Raw genomic sequence first — 17,544 nt, forward strand, 5'->3', positions numbered from 1 at the left:
AGAAAGTCTCAAAGGATTTGTCTGGCTCTCCCATTGTCATTCACAACCAAAGCATTCTTACCTGCTCGCCAGGACTGGGTTCTCATGTCACCACATCATAGATGCCACCACTAACTACTCTAAGAAGAGTTGGACTCTTCTTTCTCTGAATTCTGTAGAGCACTGTACATTTCTCTATTATAGATAGTCCTCAAATGGGTGTAATTATTTAGAAACCATCTTGTCCACTAGACCACAAACCCCATTACATGTTGTATTTATCTGTTTATTTTCTGGGGCATAAGCTCTTAGTAATTGTTTTTAAATTGATGGATGCCTGATCAAGGTATGGAGGTGTGCTGGGACTCAGAAGAGTGCCTTCTAGGTACAGGGGACAGAAAGCAGAAAGGCAGAAGCATTCAGAGCTATCAGTGACATAGAGAGTTACTGGAGCTCTCAAATGATTCCCTGTGAGCTTGTCACTGTGAATTGTTCTAGACTCTTTTCTAGGAGGTGTTAGGGAAGGGAATAGAGGATAGCCAACAGGAAGAGTGAGGTTTAGGACAGTTTACAGCTTTTCATGGATCTCTAGTTGACAAATAAAGCAATATCCTTACATTCCAGAGAGGAGGTACCAGGCACTGGTTCATATTTCACTGCAAAGTAACTGTAGTTATTAGATCATCTTCAATAAGATCACAATGAAATTTGATGTTGGATGTATGGAGAGTTTATCTTTGAAATTTGAACGAAGTTTAAGTAAGTGTAAGAGTAACAGGTTTATAAAAATATCTAATAGAAAAACATGTTTCCTTGGGTGTATTACTCTGAGGGCCTAAAGAAGTCTTTTTTAAAGCCTAATTATTAAGTTTTTAGGAAACTTGTGCTTATTGTAGAGCTCAGGTTAGAACTTAGAGCATTTCTGAGAGACCAGTGTTGCAGTCTATCATAAGAGATCTGTAAGTCACATCACAGAGGGGTGAGGCCTCACATAGGTGAAGCCAGTGGGGGCATGGAGAGCTCCTTGACTATGTGAGTTAAAATTACTTAGGAGTATAGATATTTCCAAATCATTAAGTAAAGCTGAATTTCAAATGCTTTGAAGACATTGGCTTTTGGGTTTGGGGTTGGGGTTTTTTTGTTTTTAAATAACCAGGCCATTGATCAAGCAGTAAACCAGAAATACAAGATAAAACATGATGGTAATGGCATTACATTATGCACATGGCTCTTGTTAAATGTTTGGATTATACATAATGGGACGGGAGATTATAATACAGTTTTTGTCATTTGTACCTCTGTCATGAAAACCAATGCAATGACCTTTTTCATCTATTAGTAGATATGTTTGATTTGTCTCTACTGAGCCCTTTGTGACAAAAGACAATTATACCACTTTGTGATACTCTTTCAGAATATATTACAAATTTTTTTGAATTTTAAATTTATAACAGATTATTTTGGTTTAGTTGTCTATCTTGCAGCATAATTTCCTTTATATAAGATTACTTCTAGGTTTTTCAAGTTAGTGACTAAAAATTATTCTAAATTCATAATAATGAAAACATTTATCAAAATAAGTGTTATTTGTATTAAATGGCTTCATTACAAATTCTAAACACTCATTTGTATATGCAAAGATAGTTTGTAAACTGTAAACTATGCCTATAATAATTACTGAATCTCTTTTCCTGTGCTTTCTGACATGCTAGGTCTGTTATTCATTCATTGCTGTGCCACTGCTTTGTGAGTACAAGTAGTTATTTACATATGAATGAGAGTCCGAGATTATGCCTGGCAAATCCATGTGCATTATCTTGTTTAAACCCCAGTAATATTTCCACTTTACAGATAAGGAAATTAAGATTCTTAAAGATGAAATGATTTGACCTGGTTCACATAGCTAGTAAGGAAATAGGGAGTCTGATGGAATCAGACCGTGGTTTCCAAGCTTCATTCTCTTTATATTGATGCATTCCAAAGGCTTGATTATGTATGGAAAGGAGTGATACTTTGGAAGAGTTTGAGTGTGATTCTGTTTTAGTTTTTTCCCATTTATGGGGAATAGTATGGTACTGACTCAGTACTGACTCTTCCATCAAAATTCAGATGTCTTCCTTGTATTCAAGTTTAAAGAGTTTGTTGTGTCTGGTTTTACACTCTAGTTTCAATTTTGATAATGCCAGGTTTTCCAGGGTAGTTTCTGTCTACTGCTGAAAGCTTGATTTAAATGCTAGTTTTTAGGAATATAAAGGAAAAAAATATATTGCCCCAATTTTAGAATATTGTCACCTAGTGCATAGGAAGTTCATTTTTGTAAATTATATGCTTCGTGACATAATGTAATCAAATTAATGCTACTGATCTTTGGTAGGGTGGAGTGTTGATACACACAGATTTGAGAAAAATTTCTACAAAGATTAGAATAGAAAAAAAGAAGTTTATTTTGCTTTCCCAAGCAGGAAAGGGCCAACATAGTGAAAAGGAAGAAGAGGAAAAGTATGTTGGCAAGAAGAGAATCAGATTATTCAAGCTCTTTATTTAGGAATTAATAAAAAGGGGTGAAGATGATTTATGGCTGTAGCCAAATTAACAGAGTACTATCATATCTGCTCCTTCTCTTCTTCTTAGCAATAGTCAGAAGCAGTGGCAGAATCCCTTTTCTTAGCAGTAGGCTGACAGCAGAAATGGCTCTCAGATTCCTTGTCAAGGATCTTGGTCTTAAGATTTTGGCCCAGATCTGAAGCCTGAAGTTTGTCTCCCGCTGTTGTCAGTTCTGGAGCTTCTCTGGAACACCTTGAGGCTATAAAACAAATTCTAAAGGCAGTGAGCTGGTGCATATGAAGAGAAAGATTTTCATCTCCTTTCTGTCTTTTGACTCTTTTAAGAGGTTTGTGAAAACAGAGTCCCTACTGTCAGTCTGCTACAGAGAGAAAGAGAAGAGAGCTCATGATTGATCATTAGTCATTAGGAAATAGTGGGATTAGATATTTTCCTGTTATTTCAGCAAGGCCACCCCTTTTCAGTCTTCTTTAGTTGGAATGCTTCTTGATTTTGCAAAAAAAAACCCCCAAACTCTGTATAGTCATTTGAAGAGGTTTATTCTGAGCCAAATGTATGTGGACTGACCCAAAGCGTATGGTCTCAAAAGGGCCTGAGAAATGTGCCCGAGGTAGCTGGGTTACAATTTGGTTTTATACATTTATGGAGATAGGAATTACACAGTAAGGCCCTAAGTCAATATGTGGAGGGCCTACATTGGTTTGACCCCAAAGGTGGGACATCTCAAGGCAGGGGGGATTCAGGTTATAGATGGGTTAGTGGGGTTTAAAGATTCTTTGATTTGTAATTGGTTAAAGAAATGAAGCTTTGTGTAAAAGCTTAGAATGTTTTAAGATAAGGATGTCTGTTAATCAGTGACAAGCTGTTGTCACCCAACCAGGTTCATAAGCAGCCAGTACACTAAGTCAGTAGGTTTTTACAACAGAGAAAGTCTTTATTCCACGGAGTGCTAAGTGAGGACACCGGAGAAATTTCTCAAATCCCACCTCTCCCTCTCTGAGATTTTGGGAGCCAGGGTTTTTAGGGTAGTTGGGCAGGCAAGGGATTAGACAATTGGTTTGTTAATTAAGGCAAAATTATAGGGGTATAGAAATCATCTTTTGTTGTTTTAGTCCCTGGGGTCACAGTTCCATTTGAGTAGGCTTCTTGGTATGAGCTGCTGGTCCATGGGGTGGGTCAGCAAATTGGGGCCTGGAAGATATCTTAAAAACTACCATTAGGTTGCAAAAAGGTGATGTTATCTGTAGAGAAAGTTAAGAATCTCTATGGACAGCTATGTATGGGGAGAAAGTTAACAATCTTTATGACCATCAGCTTCCCTGTCACTCCAGAATGGCAATCATACAAACGGGGATAGTAACTAATTATTATATTTTTAGCTAGGGTTTTACCATAGTTCTCACCTTGTACCCTATTATTGAAGGGAGGTTTCAACGCCCACTTGAAACTCAAGTGATCTGTTAAGTAAATTGATGGCCTGCAGGTGTGCGGTAAGCTTTGTTTTTCTATAGCCTTAGGCGTGTTAATGATTTAGCATCTCATTGTTACAAAAGAAATCAAAAAGGGAGGAGGATGTGATAAAGCCTATCTGACCTCCCTTCTCATGGCCAACAACAGCTTTAGGGTTTTCTGGGGTCCCCTTGGCCAAGAAGGGGTCCATTCAGTCTGCTGGGGGGCTTAAGATTTTATTTTAGTTCACATTCTAAAGACAGTTTTCCTTCATCAGTTGTTCAGTCACCCTAGGGAACAGTTCCTGCTGGAAAGACAGGAAAATTGCCTTTTCCTTTGTTTACCAGTTTCTAAAATAATGACTTTTACCTCTCTAGTCAGATGTTGTTCTTTGACATTTTATTTTTTAAACATCAATGTGAATTCATGGATTTAAGACATTGTTGGGGCAGGAGGTTCCCCTGTGACCACCCAGGTTAGTTGATTTTTAGAAAGACCATTTTCCCGGAGCACAGAGCTCAGGTAACATTAAGCCAACACCAAATCCTAACGCTTGAGGAAAGGAATAGAATTAAGGTATGGTCAAAGGAAAATATTGATCCTCTTAAACTAATCTCATTGTTAGCGTGGGGGCTGAAGACTATGCAGATACAAAGATTAGGATAGAAAGAAGTAAAAGTTTATTTTACTTCCCCACTACCACCACCAAGAGAGAAGGGAAAAGAGCACAGCATGAAAGTGAAGGAAGGAAGGAGTGCTGGCAGGGAGAACAAGCGGCTTGGACTTTTTACTGGGGGTTGCAAAGCAGTGAAGAAAAATTTATTGCTATAGACTGATTAGCAGGAGACAGCTATGAGAGGTTAGGGTGTTTGTTTTTCTCTTTTTTCTTCTTGAGACTCCCTTTACAGTTTCTCCTAAATGTCAAGATGTCTTTTGGCTGGGCTAATGTGTGGTAGACATTTAGGAGGGGGATTTACACTTCCTTTCTGTCTGCTCAGCTCTTTTCAAATGCTGTAAAAACAATCTCTGCAAGCAGTTAATTTTAAAAGATAGCAAGTTAAAGCCTATCAATCTTAAAGACAGCAAGTTACAGTACAGGCCAGGCATCCTCAAACCATGGCCTGAGGGCCACATACGGGTGTTTTTGTCCATTTGTTTTTTTACTTCAAAATAAGATATGTGCAGTGTGCATAGGAATTTGTTCATAGTTTTTTTTAAACTATAGTCCGGCCCTCCAACGGTCTGAGGGACAGTGAACTGGCCCCCTGTTTAAAAAGTTTGAAGACCCCTGGTCCAGGCAGTTAATCAGACAAGGGACAGTGATCTTTCTCTCCTTTTTTTTTTTTGTTAATTTATTTTTCTCTGTTAGTTTATTAGCAAGGCTGTCCTATCCTTCATTATTTTTTTTATGTGTTAAAATAATTTAATTCTCCCTGTACATTTCTGTCCATATAAGCCAACAGAAATCAATACATACTTTATAATATTTACCTATCCTTCATTATTGTGCCTATTCATACTTGTTCCTTCTGATGCCCCTAATTCCTGTGTCAATTCCATACTTATTGCATATTATCTGTGATGTCTTCATTCTCATACTCTTGCCAAGCTTCTAAAACCCTTCACTTGTATTTTCTGGGATTCCTGTGTATCTACAGCTTCTTTGAACCTTCTCATCACCTTCCTCTAACCAAAGCTAACTCTTACCCAGGGGGGCACTGGTGCCCCTGTAACCCTGTGGGTGATGACTGACAGCCATTGGCAGGACTGGAGGTGAGTTAAGTATTCCTTGCTTCTCATTGCCCCTTCCAGATGATTCTCCCTCAAAAACACCAGCTTTGAGTGTCAAGTATCAGAAAGAGGCTCTCCTACATTCTTCAAATTTTGAGTACCCACCTCACTGTCCCCTCTCCCATACCCCCCATCCTAGTTTGGGAGGGTTTCAGTACTCATGGTAGGTGACTGTTCCAGCACCTGGTCTTTCAGTTCTTCCAGTGGTCCTGTCCTCCACTTCTCACAGTCACTCACTCCCATGGTGCCTGTACCTCATCTATAGTTGTAACCTCACTATGATTTCAATTTTAAGAAAACCCTTTCTGACTACCACCTCCTGTTTTTATAGCTTTAATCCTTAAGTACCCAACTCTAACAACCCTTTAACCCCACCAGGATCTCCAGTCCTTTGGCCGTGTCATTATTCCACTGTCCCTCCATCACTCCTTGTGTCTTCACTCTTTTCTTAACAAGCCTAAAACCCCTGGTCAGTGGTTGTATCCCTCCCAGCAAACACTCCCATCACCTCTGCTCTACTCTTACTTTCTTTTACTTGGCAGAAACACAGTGTGATTAAATCTACCTCTGTCTGTTTCACATCTGCTGTGGTATGGCTGACCCTTTAAAGTAAAAAACACAACAGCATTACTTTGGTCTCACTTTTGATTCCTGACCACATACCTCAGGTGGGGCTTTCCTGTCCATTCTCTCTCCTGGCTGTCCCACACCCACTTGAAGTCTTCCCTTCTTAAACCTCCAGCACCTTCTCCACCATCTTCACTGTAAGCTGATGACTTGCTTCCAAATTCACTGAGAAAATTTACAAACAAAAGAGAACTTCTATACCCACCTTTACCCACCTGCCAACATTTGTAGCCCTAAGTTCTGCCTGTCCTGGTCTGACAATAGATGAATTGTCCCTGCCTAATACTAACTTCCTACCAATCCAGCCCCTGTCACTTGTTACTTGTTCATGAATTCTCCCTGTTCCCCTATTATTAGGGTTTTCTCTCTCTCTTCCCTTCCCTCCTCCGCCTCCTAGATCTTTCCCAATAGCTCATCACATACTGCGGTTTCCCCACCTTAAAAGCTCCCTCTGACCTCACTTCCCCCCGCAGTAGTCCTCTTACAGCAGAAGAACTCTTTATAAGAGAGTTATTGCTGCTCAGTGTTGCTCCTACTTGAAATTGCCCTTCTCTTGCTTCCAGAATACTATGCTATTCCTACCTCACCCCTCATTATCCTTGAGGACCTCAGGACTCAGTTCTTCTGCCACTTCCTGTTAGCCATACCACCCCCTCAGGGATCTCATTGCATATCAGGGCTTAATTATGTTGGTAACTCTCAGATTGTTATCTCAGTGGCAGATTTATCCCCTGAGCTCCGGACTCCTGCAGCCACTACCTCCTCACCATGTAGACTCAGATGTCTAATAAGCATCTCAGAGTTAACATACTCAAAATGAACTCCTAATCTCCAGGGCAAGCAGCTCCTCTCCCTTTTCCACTCACCAAGTAGCACTTCCTTCTTCTGGCTGATGAGACCATCCTCAGTATTATTCTTGATGCTGTTCTGTGCTTACTCCTCCTATAGCCAATCCATTGGCAAGTCCATATTGACTCAATCTTCTAAATTTATTCCTGATGTCAACCTAAAAGAAAAAACGGAGGCAAAATTAATATAAGTAGAGAGTTTATTTGGGCCAAGTTTGAGGACGCCATCCCAGGAGCATTGATTCAAGTTGTCCTGAATATATACTGCGGTTAAGTTTTGCATGCTGCCTGTGTCTGTCACATGTCAATGACTATTGCATCTTAAAGGGCTATATCCCTTGCTTTGACTTCTCTTTGACACATGTCCACTGTTGCCATTACTGTGCCATACTGTAATTGTTGCTTGTTTGTTTTCTCACTGTGCTGTATGCTCCTGGAGGGCGGAGATGTGTCTTGTCAATCCAGCCAGTACCTAAAATACAGTTGACTTTCAGATGAGTTTTGAGTATGTGAATAAGCAAGAAAATGAATCAGTGATGCTAGTAGAGGCTTTGCAACCCTTGTAGTCAAACATCCTCTTCACCAGTTTGATGTTAAGGTAATTTATTTAAGGTATATTCAAGGTCTGTGAGTCTGAGTCTTTGCTGATAATTTGCAAGAAATTGCTCATAAAACTATTTCATAACTCAAGATCTGCAAGCTTTCTGCAATTTTTTTTCTTTATGGTTGAATGTTAAATGTTTACAAGAATCTTGAATTATTCTTTGTTTTTTGTTTTGTTTCATTCGTTATGTATCAGTTTTGTTATTTGTAAAAATATCTAAACCTTCCACTGGCTGCATCTACAAAGCTGGGACAGTCTCATTGTCTTGTTTCTGTATCTAGTGCTAATCTTTGCTAAAATAGAAAATTACATTTTAAAATACTAGTATGTATTTTTAAAACCCAACAATCATAGTAAGAGATAAGTGTATAAGTAGTAACATAAAAGCTTTGCAATTTTGTCTTTGTTTTTATAGATGTGCCTTAAAATGTAACAAAAGTTGTCTGTTGTATTGAAATAATTTATTTCTATTTTTCTCTTTCCTCTTCTTGCTTCTTTATAAAGGAGTCAGTCACTGCCAACATAAAGTTAAGAAAGCTAGGCGCTTTCTTCCTTTGGTCTTCTGTTCCCATGAACCTCCTTCCACGGGTATTGCATTCATATTTGCACAGGCTCTCCTATTAACCAAGGCACCCCAAGAAATGGACTAACTAGATGCTTATAGGTTGTCCTATACACATTATAGCTTTATGGAATATTAGTGTATGCGCTGTTCATTGTTCAGAAGCAATAACTGAGGGCAAGGTTTTGTGTCTGACAATATTTTAGCTACTCTGTTCAGTAGAAAACTTTATGTTTGCCTGTTTGCTGGTTTTTAAATGCATGACAAGACAAGAAATAGCTTCTCAGTTTCATTTGTGTTGTCTGAGCATTTTCCCTCAGGGGTTGGCAGAACCATGTTTTTTGTATCGTGGATTTCCTAATCTAGCATGCAACTGAATGAAGGTAAATGGTCAAAGCGAACCCCAGTTGTCTGCTTTTCATGCTTTGCGGGCAGAGATACAGGGATGCTGCATAGTAGAGGCAGATATGCCACTTGGACAGTTTTCTAAGAAAGTAAAGATTTATAATAATGGGAATAGTAATTTCTCCAAACTGTTAGGAACAAAATTTGTTGTTCTGTACATATTTAAATGGGAACTTTAATTGTCAGTAGAGCTTCAAGTACTACACCTCCCCATAGTTGATTGTAGTGGGATGGCCTACATCCAGCATGTAATATTTAAGTCCACTGGTACCTCGTAATAGGTACGCTGAGGGCTTAGGTTTATTTCCCTGGTTTTCATTTAACATACACATTAATGACTAGTTTGTTTGCATTTTTATCTAAGAGGACACAAATTCCCTTTGAGGGAAATAGAAACCGTTTTTAATACTTAATTTTGTGAGAGGTAATCAAATTAATTTTGCTTGTGATAGAAACCAGTTAGCTGGACGGTACTGCTATGTAACTTTGTGTAAATGTGTTGACAGCTTAAAACTTGGCATAATGCCCTCAAATTCAAGTAAACATACTACTACTATATAGTCTTTCTTTGATCTTTTGAATTGAACCTTGGGGGGAAATTTTTAAATTTTTCTTACACTTTGGTTTACTTGTCATTTTAATAGTGTGTTTTCCCTTCTCTCCCCTCTTCCTTTTTCTCCTTCCCTCTGTTCCCTACTTCCCTTTCTTTGCATGCCACCTGGATCTGCAGATGAAATTAGTGGGGACGGTAATATTTATTTTCACATTTGTGTTACTACTATGAGATAATTATTTATAGAAATAAATACCGTTCAGTATTTGATGAAAGGCAAAATGTGATTTTGATCCAACAGAACCAAGTACAGGATGGTGTGGAAAAAAATGATCTCTTAAAAATTGTTTAGGGCTTTAACATGGAAAAGATAACTATCAGTTTCTTTATCACCTCTCAGTGGTTAATTTGAGTTGTCTGTGTTCCTATTGAATTTTCTAGATTTCAGTATTAAAACCTTAAAGTTCTAGAAAATCACCAAAACGATCATTTAGCAAAAATTGGACATACATGAAAGCTGTAAATGATAGAGATCCATACACTGTATTCCCCAAGTATATATAGTAATTCTTAGTTTAGGAATGTGGTAGTATAAAGGAAAGAATTAAAAGTGATTTTAAAGACTCACACAAGCCGGGCATGGTATCACATGTCTATAGTCCCAGCCATTGGGGAGTCTGAGGCAGGACGATTGCTTGAGCCCAGGAGTTCAAGGCTGTAGTGAGCCATGATTGTGCCACTGTACTGCAGCCTGGATGACAGAGCGACCCTGTCTTTTCTTAAATTAAAAAAAAGAAAAGATTTACACAAGCTAATGTAATTAGGGGAATAGCAACAATAATGATAATGATTGTTTTTCAAATACTTGATAGCACTTTAAATAAAGCTAGAAATTTTAAAGTCACATTTAGTGTCTTATGTTTCCCATTCATTTTGTTTACTGCCTGCATGAAACTTTATACTAAAGGAGTAAGATTTTATAAACTAAAATTAAGAGGGAATTGTATTTTTTTCTCATAATTAAATGAAGGAATGCTTTTACTGAATATTTCACCTTTGTTCATTTTTGTGATAGAATAAAGATACTGATAAACTTGAGTATAATGAGCTGAGCAGTTGCAGTGAAAGATCTTAACTAAATATGACTTTGGAAAAGTGCATGTTCTTCATGAGATTTGAAGCCAGAGATTTGATTTTCATTTTTAGATTTATTCTGTAATAGTAATAAATTAGCAACTACCATTTTTTAAGAGCTGTGTGCAAGCGCTCTCCTGACATGATTCCTGATTCTCACAGCCTCAGTTAGAATATCACTGGGTATTGCCTTTACTGTTTCGCAGATGAGGAAACCCATAATCAGAGGGCTGAGAGAGAGTCCAAGGTCTTAGGCTCCAGCCTCACCCTTTTTTTCACTGCCCCATCCTTTTACCAAGTGTTCTCAAGCAAATTGCTTCATCTCTTGTGTCTTTCTGTAACAAGTCTCAAGTGGTTGTTGTGAGGATTACTATGTAAGCATAAAAATTAAAATAAATGTCTGCAAACATGTTCATGTATTTTCCCTGCATTTGAATCTCTTAATATGAATTAGCCAAGGCAAGAATACTTATCCCATTTTATAGATGAATAAGCTGAGCCTTAAGGATTTAATCAGTTGGTCTTTGTCAGGGCTCTTGTGGGCCAAAAATGGGCCACCTGTTTTAATACTGCCCCTTGAGCTAAGAACGATTTTTACATTTTTTAATGGTTGGGGGGAAAATCAAAAGAGGAATACTATTTGTGATGTCAAAATTATATGAAATTCATATTTCAGTTTTATTGGAACATAGTCCTACTCATTTGTTAATAAGTGTCTCTGGCTATTTACAGGCTATAATTTGAATAGCAAAGTTGAGTATTTGTAACAGAGACCATATATCAGCAAAGTCTAAAATATTTGCTGTCTACTCTTTTACAAAAACAGTTTGCCAATTCCTGGTCTAGGATATATGGCTAGTTAATATTTAAGAACGAGTGGGCTCTTCTTGGCTCCTAGAAAAGAACCCTTTCTCTACTGCTTCATGATACCTCTGGAGTTAATGGGACATCTGGGTCATCCAAGTTGGATAAGAAACTGAAATTGGTCTGTTGGATTAGTCTGTTATTAGTCTGTTGAATTACTTAAATAACCTAGTCACAGTAAAGATGTTAGTGTATGGCAGGGGTCCTCAAACTTTTTAAACAGGGGGCCAGTTCACTGTCCCTTAGACCGTTGGAGGGCTGGACTATAGTTTAAAAAAAACTATGAACAAATTCCTATGCACACTGCACATATCTTATTTTGAAGTTAAAAAAACATGGGCAAAAACACCCGCATGTGGCCAGTGGGCCGTATTTTGAGGATGCCTGGTGTATGGGATTAATGACTTCTCAAATTTCCTAACCCCATTGGCTGGGCCCCAGGCCCCTGGGGAGCAGCAGGGAAGCCAGTCAGGGGAAAAAGTTGTTAGAATTGCTAGTATCCAAGCCAGTGCACAGACGCCACCATGAGAGGAAGGAGGAGGTGTAGGGACAGAATGACATTATCTACCTCTTACAGGGGTGCATCAGCAAGTTTTCAGCGCATAAGAAGTTTTTGAGCTTAAAGACTTCTGTGCAATTCCTTTTATGTACAAACCAAGTGATGGTATCCCTTGTCCACTGAGACATACCTCCCACACTCTAAATTGACTCCCTCCACAGTAACCCCAGAAGTATCAGGCTTTTGAAATGACAGGGTATGCACCTTTAATGGTATCCATGCATGTTGATGTTTTCAGGAGTGACTTTACTGTCTCTTTTTACCTTGCTTTGAAATGAGAACTTGGTGACTTTTCTCTCCTGTTTTCTGAGCTGTCAGTTTCTGTCCTTTTAATATGCCTTCCCATCTTTTTTATTTTACCACATATTGTGATACCAAACCATTCAAATTATAATGTTGTCCAATGTTTTAGAAGTCTCCATTTTTTTTTAATGTTTATTTTTAAATTTTCAACTCATGGGCCAGGCATCCTAAAATTGTCTATTAAGTACACAAGTCCAGGTGAGCCTTCCTATGAGTATCCCTAGAGCAAAACTGTGCCTATGTTGGGCAAAAAATTCCAAAATATCCATAGGGGAACATTTGATAGTTTCCAAGCATAGGGTATTTGGTCTCATAAATAAAAGTCCTGATAAACTTTGTGAAAAATAATAAAAGATAAATCATGGTACTTCAGAGCGCATGCTCTGTGCTAAAGTGCTGTGCTGAATACCAGCCTGACGGTGATTGAGAAAGTTATGTATCTCCTTTGTGCCTCAGTTTCTTGCCTTTGAAGCAGGGGCGCTGATCATACGACTATGGCAAAAAAATTTGCTGAGGATTAAATGACAATGTACATAATTGTTTATAACAGTGCCTAGCATATGGTAAGCTCTCAGTAATATTAGTTGTCATCATTTTTATTAAACAGAGAATGCAAATCTAGCTTTCTTTATTTGTGCACAGGTCTTTGAACCTGTCTCCTTTTTTTTTTTTTTTTTTAATATTTTCCTTCTATGTTACTATTATATGGGGGGCCCAGGCAGTTTTAGGCTGGACTCCAGTTTTTCAGGGCCCTTGAATGTGTAAAAATACCTATCATGTCAGTGTCATACTATTCTATAATCCAAAAAGCCAGAAAAGAAAAACAAAATATAACTGAACCAATCTCAAGAATTCTTAGAGAGAAATATGTCAAGTATTAACACTTGAAAACTCCTGTGTGGGAGTTTACAAACTTTTGCAGATCCGTGTACTTTCAACAGTGTTGACTCTACTCCATTCTCTGTTCACATTGCATCATAGTACACAAGTCACTCCAGGTATCATAAGTAATTCCCAGATTGTTTTGATACATCCTCAGAGGTTTTATATAAAATTCATGTAGCTTCATAAAAAATGCTTGTGGTTGTATGGATTAATTGAAATGTATGCAACATGATTTTTTCCACATCACTGTTATGTGCTAACCTGATATATATTAGCTAATTTATTTTTACTCCTTCAGAATTAGATTACATGCAGGACCACATCTTAACTTTAAATGTGTTGCCTATAATCCTCATAACATTCCTACAAGGGTTGATGTTCTCATTTCACACATGAGGGCACAATGAAAGCATAGCCAGATGAAGTGACTTTCCTAAGATCAAGCAGGTTACCCCAAATGTGTGATGTGTACCTTGACCTGTGTATTGCAGCTCTACCATTTACTCTCTGTGCTGCCTCGCACAGGTTACATAGCTCTTTTGCCTCAGTTTCCCGAGGGTACATATTACTGTAGTATGTTCATTCTTGTTTAGCATGTGTTTAGAAGTCTTGAGGACTTCTGTATCCCAAGCATTATTTTGGATACTGAGGACATAATGGTGAATAAGATACATGAGGATTCTGCTCCAGTGAATGCCCCTATCTGGAGAGGTGGGAAGACAGTGAACAAGGAAGCAAAATAATGCCAGGGATTTATAGGTAATGAGGAAAATAAGTCAGGAAACATGATTCAGGGCAATGGGGTGCGGCAGAGTAGTTTGAGGAGAGACCTCTGAATAGCTGATACTTTGGCTAAAACCAGAATTGGCTCTGAACCAACATGAGCTTTAGCCAGGGTAAGCCTGGTGGAGGTCCCTGCCATGGCTGTCATCCATAGTTTTATGTCTTCATTCAGGTGGTAGACACTTGTTACCTGAGAGACCTGGGTTTCTGGACAGGCTTACAGTGATCCTTTGCAGCCATGTGAGGCTGTGATGCCTGTGATATTGACAAGTTCAGATGATCTGCTTAATAATGCTAAGAACCGAGTACAGGGTTGTGAAGATTTTGAGTAGTTTGGGTAGCGGCAGCAGGGGAGGGAGTCTGAGTGGCTCCCCCCCCCCGACGAAAATCCCACCACAGCAGGGCCAGCCATGTGCTTTACCTAAAAGGCACGTGCTTTATATGACAGGAAACAGTAAGGGCTCTGGGGAAATGCAGCCTTAGTTGCATTAGTTTCCTTAGCAGAGTATCATAAAGTTGAGCCTGTTAAGTTATGGAATAAAAAGAGCAAATGATTAGCAAATGGCCATCTGTGTGATTTGTGTTGTTTTCCTTGTCTTAGCTGTTAGAGTAGATTCCTTCTCCACTTAGTCCTTTTTGTTACAAGTGTTTTAGCAACTCCCTTCTATCCCAAATTTTCTTCCACAAGGTCTTTTTATAAGCCATCTTACACAAAAGGAAAGCTATAGTCCTACACAATGCCAGTTTGGTGTTCCTAGTATTCACTGAGAACAGGATAAGAGGGAGAAATACACAAATAAAAGAATGTAAAGTTTTTATAAATCCTGTAAATATTATTATTTATAAACATGTAAGAATAATATATAGCCAGGAATGGTGGCATGTGTCTTTAGTCCCAGCTACTCAAGAGGCTAAGGTGAAAGGATTGCTTGTGCACAGGAGTTTGAGTCCAGCCTGGACAACATAGCAAGACCCCATGTCTTTTGTAAGAAGAAAGAAAGAATAATATAGATTATCTACCTATCATAGAGGACTTAGGAATAATTCATATATGACAAATGTCTTAAGGAGAATTGATTTATTGGTGTTACATTTTGCCAGCGAGGTTTTTTTTTTTTTCCTTTAATCACTTTTAATGATGATTATACATTAAGAAGTAAATTCTTACGGAATGCAATGGCTTGTACCTATAATCCTAACACTTTGAGAGACTGAGGCAGCAAGATCACTGAGGCCAGGAATTCGAGACCAGCCTGACCATCATAGCAAGACCCTGTCTCTACAAAAATAATTTTTAAATTAGGTGTGGTGGGCAGGTGTCTTTAGTCTCAGCTACTCAGGAGGCTGAGGCAAGAGGATCACTTGAGCCCAGGAGTTTGAGGTTGCAGTGAGCTATGACGACGCCACTACACTCTAGCCCAGACAATAGAGAGAGACCCTGTTTCAAAATTAAATAAAGGAGAAAGTTCTGATTATGCTGTTGAGTTGAACTATTAATAAAATCAGATACAGTGTTTTAGAAATACCAGTCTTGTTTAGAAAAATCCCAGAAGACAACAGTGTGCTTTTAAACACATATCTGGTATAGTTGAGGGAGAGCTTTGCAATCAGTACAGATTGGTTAATTTGAATATATACATCTGCAGTCTCCAACCTCTGGGCCACAGACCAGTACCAATCCATAGCCTGTTAGGAACTGGGCCACACAGTAGAAGGTGAGCTGCAGGTGAGCAATCAACGCTTCATCTGTATTTACAGCTTCATCTCATATCACCGCCTCAGCTCTGCCTCCTGTCAAATCAGTGTCGGCATTAGATTCTTACAAGGAGCTTGCAACCTAGATCCTTCATGTATGCAGTTTACATAGGATTCCCTTTTCTCTGAGAATCTAATATCTGATGATCTGAGGTAGAGCTGAGGTAGTGACACTAGTGCTGGGGAGCAACTACAAATACAGATTATCATTAGCAGAGAGATTTGACCGCACAATAAATGTAATGCACTTGAATCATCCCCAAACCATCCCCCTTTTCCCATCCCCCCAGGCCATGGAAAAATGGTCTTCCGTGAAACCAGTCCCTGGTGCCAAAAAGGTTGGGGACTGCTGAATACATAGTTGTCTCATATCTGTCATATCTGTCTTTTTTTTTTTTTAAAAGAGCCCTTCTGTGTTGGCCCTATTTTCTCTCTGATAAACAAGTCTGTGTATTATAACATAGTACATAGTAGATAATGATGTCACTTTTATTTCCATAATGACTCATGTATGAGCAAAATTTGAGTAATAGTGTTTTAAGAATATGTCAGCATAGTAGGCGATTTAGGCAGATGATTTTGCTTTGTCAAATTACATTAAAGGCTAGGAGGTCAAATATTTAACTTCTTCAAACATATCTGTTTTCATTTCAACAGAAACAGATGATTATGCTGAGATTATAGATGAAGAAGATACTTACACGATGCCCTCAAGTAAGTAGACTTCTGATTTGGTCTTGCTAAGGTTTGACAGATATCTCTTCATATTTAAACATTTTTGATATTTATTGTCCCTTAGAACTATTTTTAATACCTCATTGGGTACTAAACAGAAGTATTCTTTCAGCCTTTAGAATGCAATATTATATGTGCCCACCCTGAGGTCAGAAGCCTAAAACTCAAATTATCTATAATCAGTTTAATTACATGATTTTTGTAATCTTGTTTTCTGGCTCTATGATAATAGAACCTTTATTGATTAGAGTATTTTCTCTTTGTAGCAAATAAGTATTATTTAAATATGTGTGTGTATGTATGTGTGTGTGTGTGTGTGTGTGTGTGTATATATATATATATATATATATATATATATATATATACAGATGTATATATACATACACACCCAAAGATTTGCATTTCCCCCTCGAAATTGTTTATTCTTTATTGCCATTGGATGACTAAAATGAATAGCTTCTAGCCTTCATTCCATATACCTCCAGGGGGATGTGGGGAGAGAGACTGAACTCTTAAATGACATTCATACAGCCTAGAAATGTCAAGATTCTTCTTCTCTGTGTGATGTGCAGCTTGTTGATTGAGGAAAATATGGAAGCCCCAAAGCCCCAGATCTCATGTTAAATTATATAGTCCCCAGATCTTGAATTGGATAAGCCCTTGACATTTCATTTGCATAAAATAGTGTAAACTTACCTCTTAAAGAGGCCTCAGAAGCCTTAGTAAATCAGAATCTGGATGGTCTGAATTCAACAGAGGTGTACATGTTTATAAAATAAATGTTTCAGGTAATTTGTTCTATTGTGTGAATATTTTAAAAGATGCTTTCCTTTGGATTTTCTGCATACTTTGAGGAGGCACTACCAAAATAAAGAGAAACAACCTAGCCTTCTCAGGCATACATCATTCTGGGTGGGCCTGTGTCCCCTTTCAAGAGCTCCTGTATTAGAGAGTGAATGGAAACAGAGGCAAGAACTAAAACTTAAGTATATACATTTTGACTACCAGTATCAATTTGGAAAAATATTTAAACTTATTTGATTAGCCATGCAGTCATTTGTACATTTCTGCAGAGAATCCAAATTTTTATTTATTTTATTTATATTTATTTGTATGTTTTGTATTTATAGTTGAGTAGTAAATGTC

General features: G+C 38.1%; 1 protein-coding gene across 22 annotated transcripts in view; it reads left to right on the forward strand.

The window, feature by feature from the left end:
* The window catches only part of PTK2 (protein tyrosine kinase 2), a 271,799-nt gene that overhangs the window by 171,707 nt on the left and 82,548 nt on the right, over positions 1 to 17,544 (forward strand). For 9 of the 22 annotated variants that reach the window (XM_076004993.1, XM_076004984.1, XM_076004975.1 and 6 more), the window contains 3 exons: positions 8,365 to 8,448; positions 9,558 to 9,575; positions 16,321 to 16,377. In XM_076004993.1, coding sequence (XP_075861108.1) covers positions 8,365 to 8,448; positions 9,558 to 9,575; positions 16,321 to 16,377 — 159 coding nt within the window. The remainder of the gene's footprint in view (positions 1 to 8,364; positions 8,449 to 9,557; positions 9,576 to 16,320; positions 16,378 to 17,544) is intronic. The other 13 variants (XM_076004982.1, XM_076004989.1, XM_076004995.1 and 10 more) reach the window with 2 other exon arrangements.

Source organism: Microcebus murinus, chromosome 7, assembly GCF_040939455.1.
Source record: "Microcebus murinus isolate Inina chromosome 7, M.murinus_Inina_mat1.0, whole genome shotgun sequence".
NCBI classification, from domain to species: Eukaryota; Metazoa; Chordata; class Mammalia; order Primates; family Cheirogaleidae; genus Microcebus; species Microcebus murinus.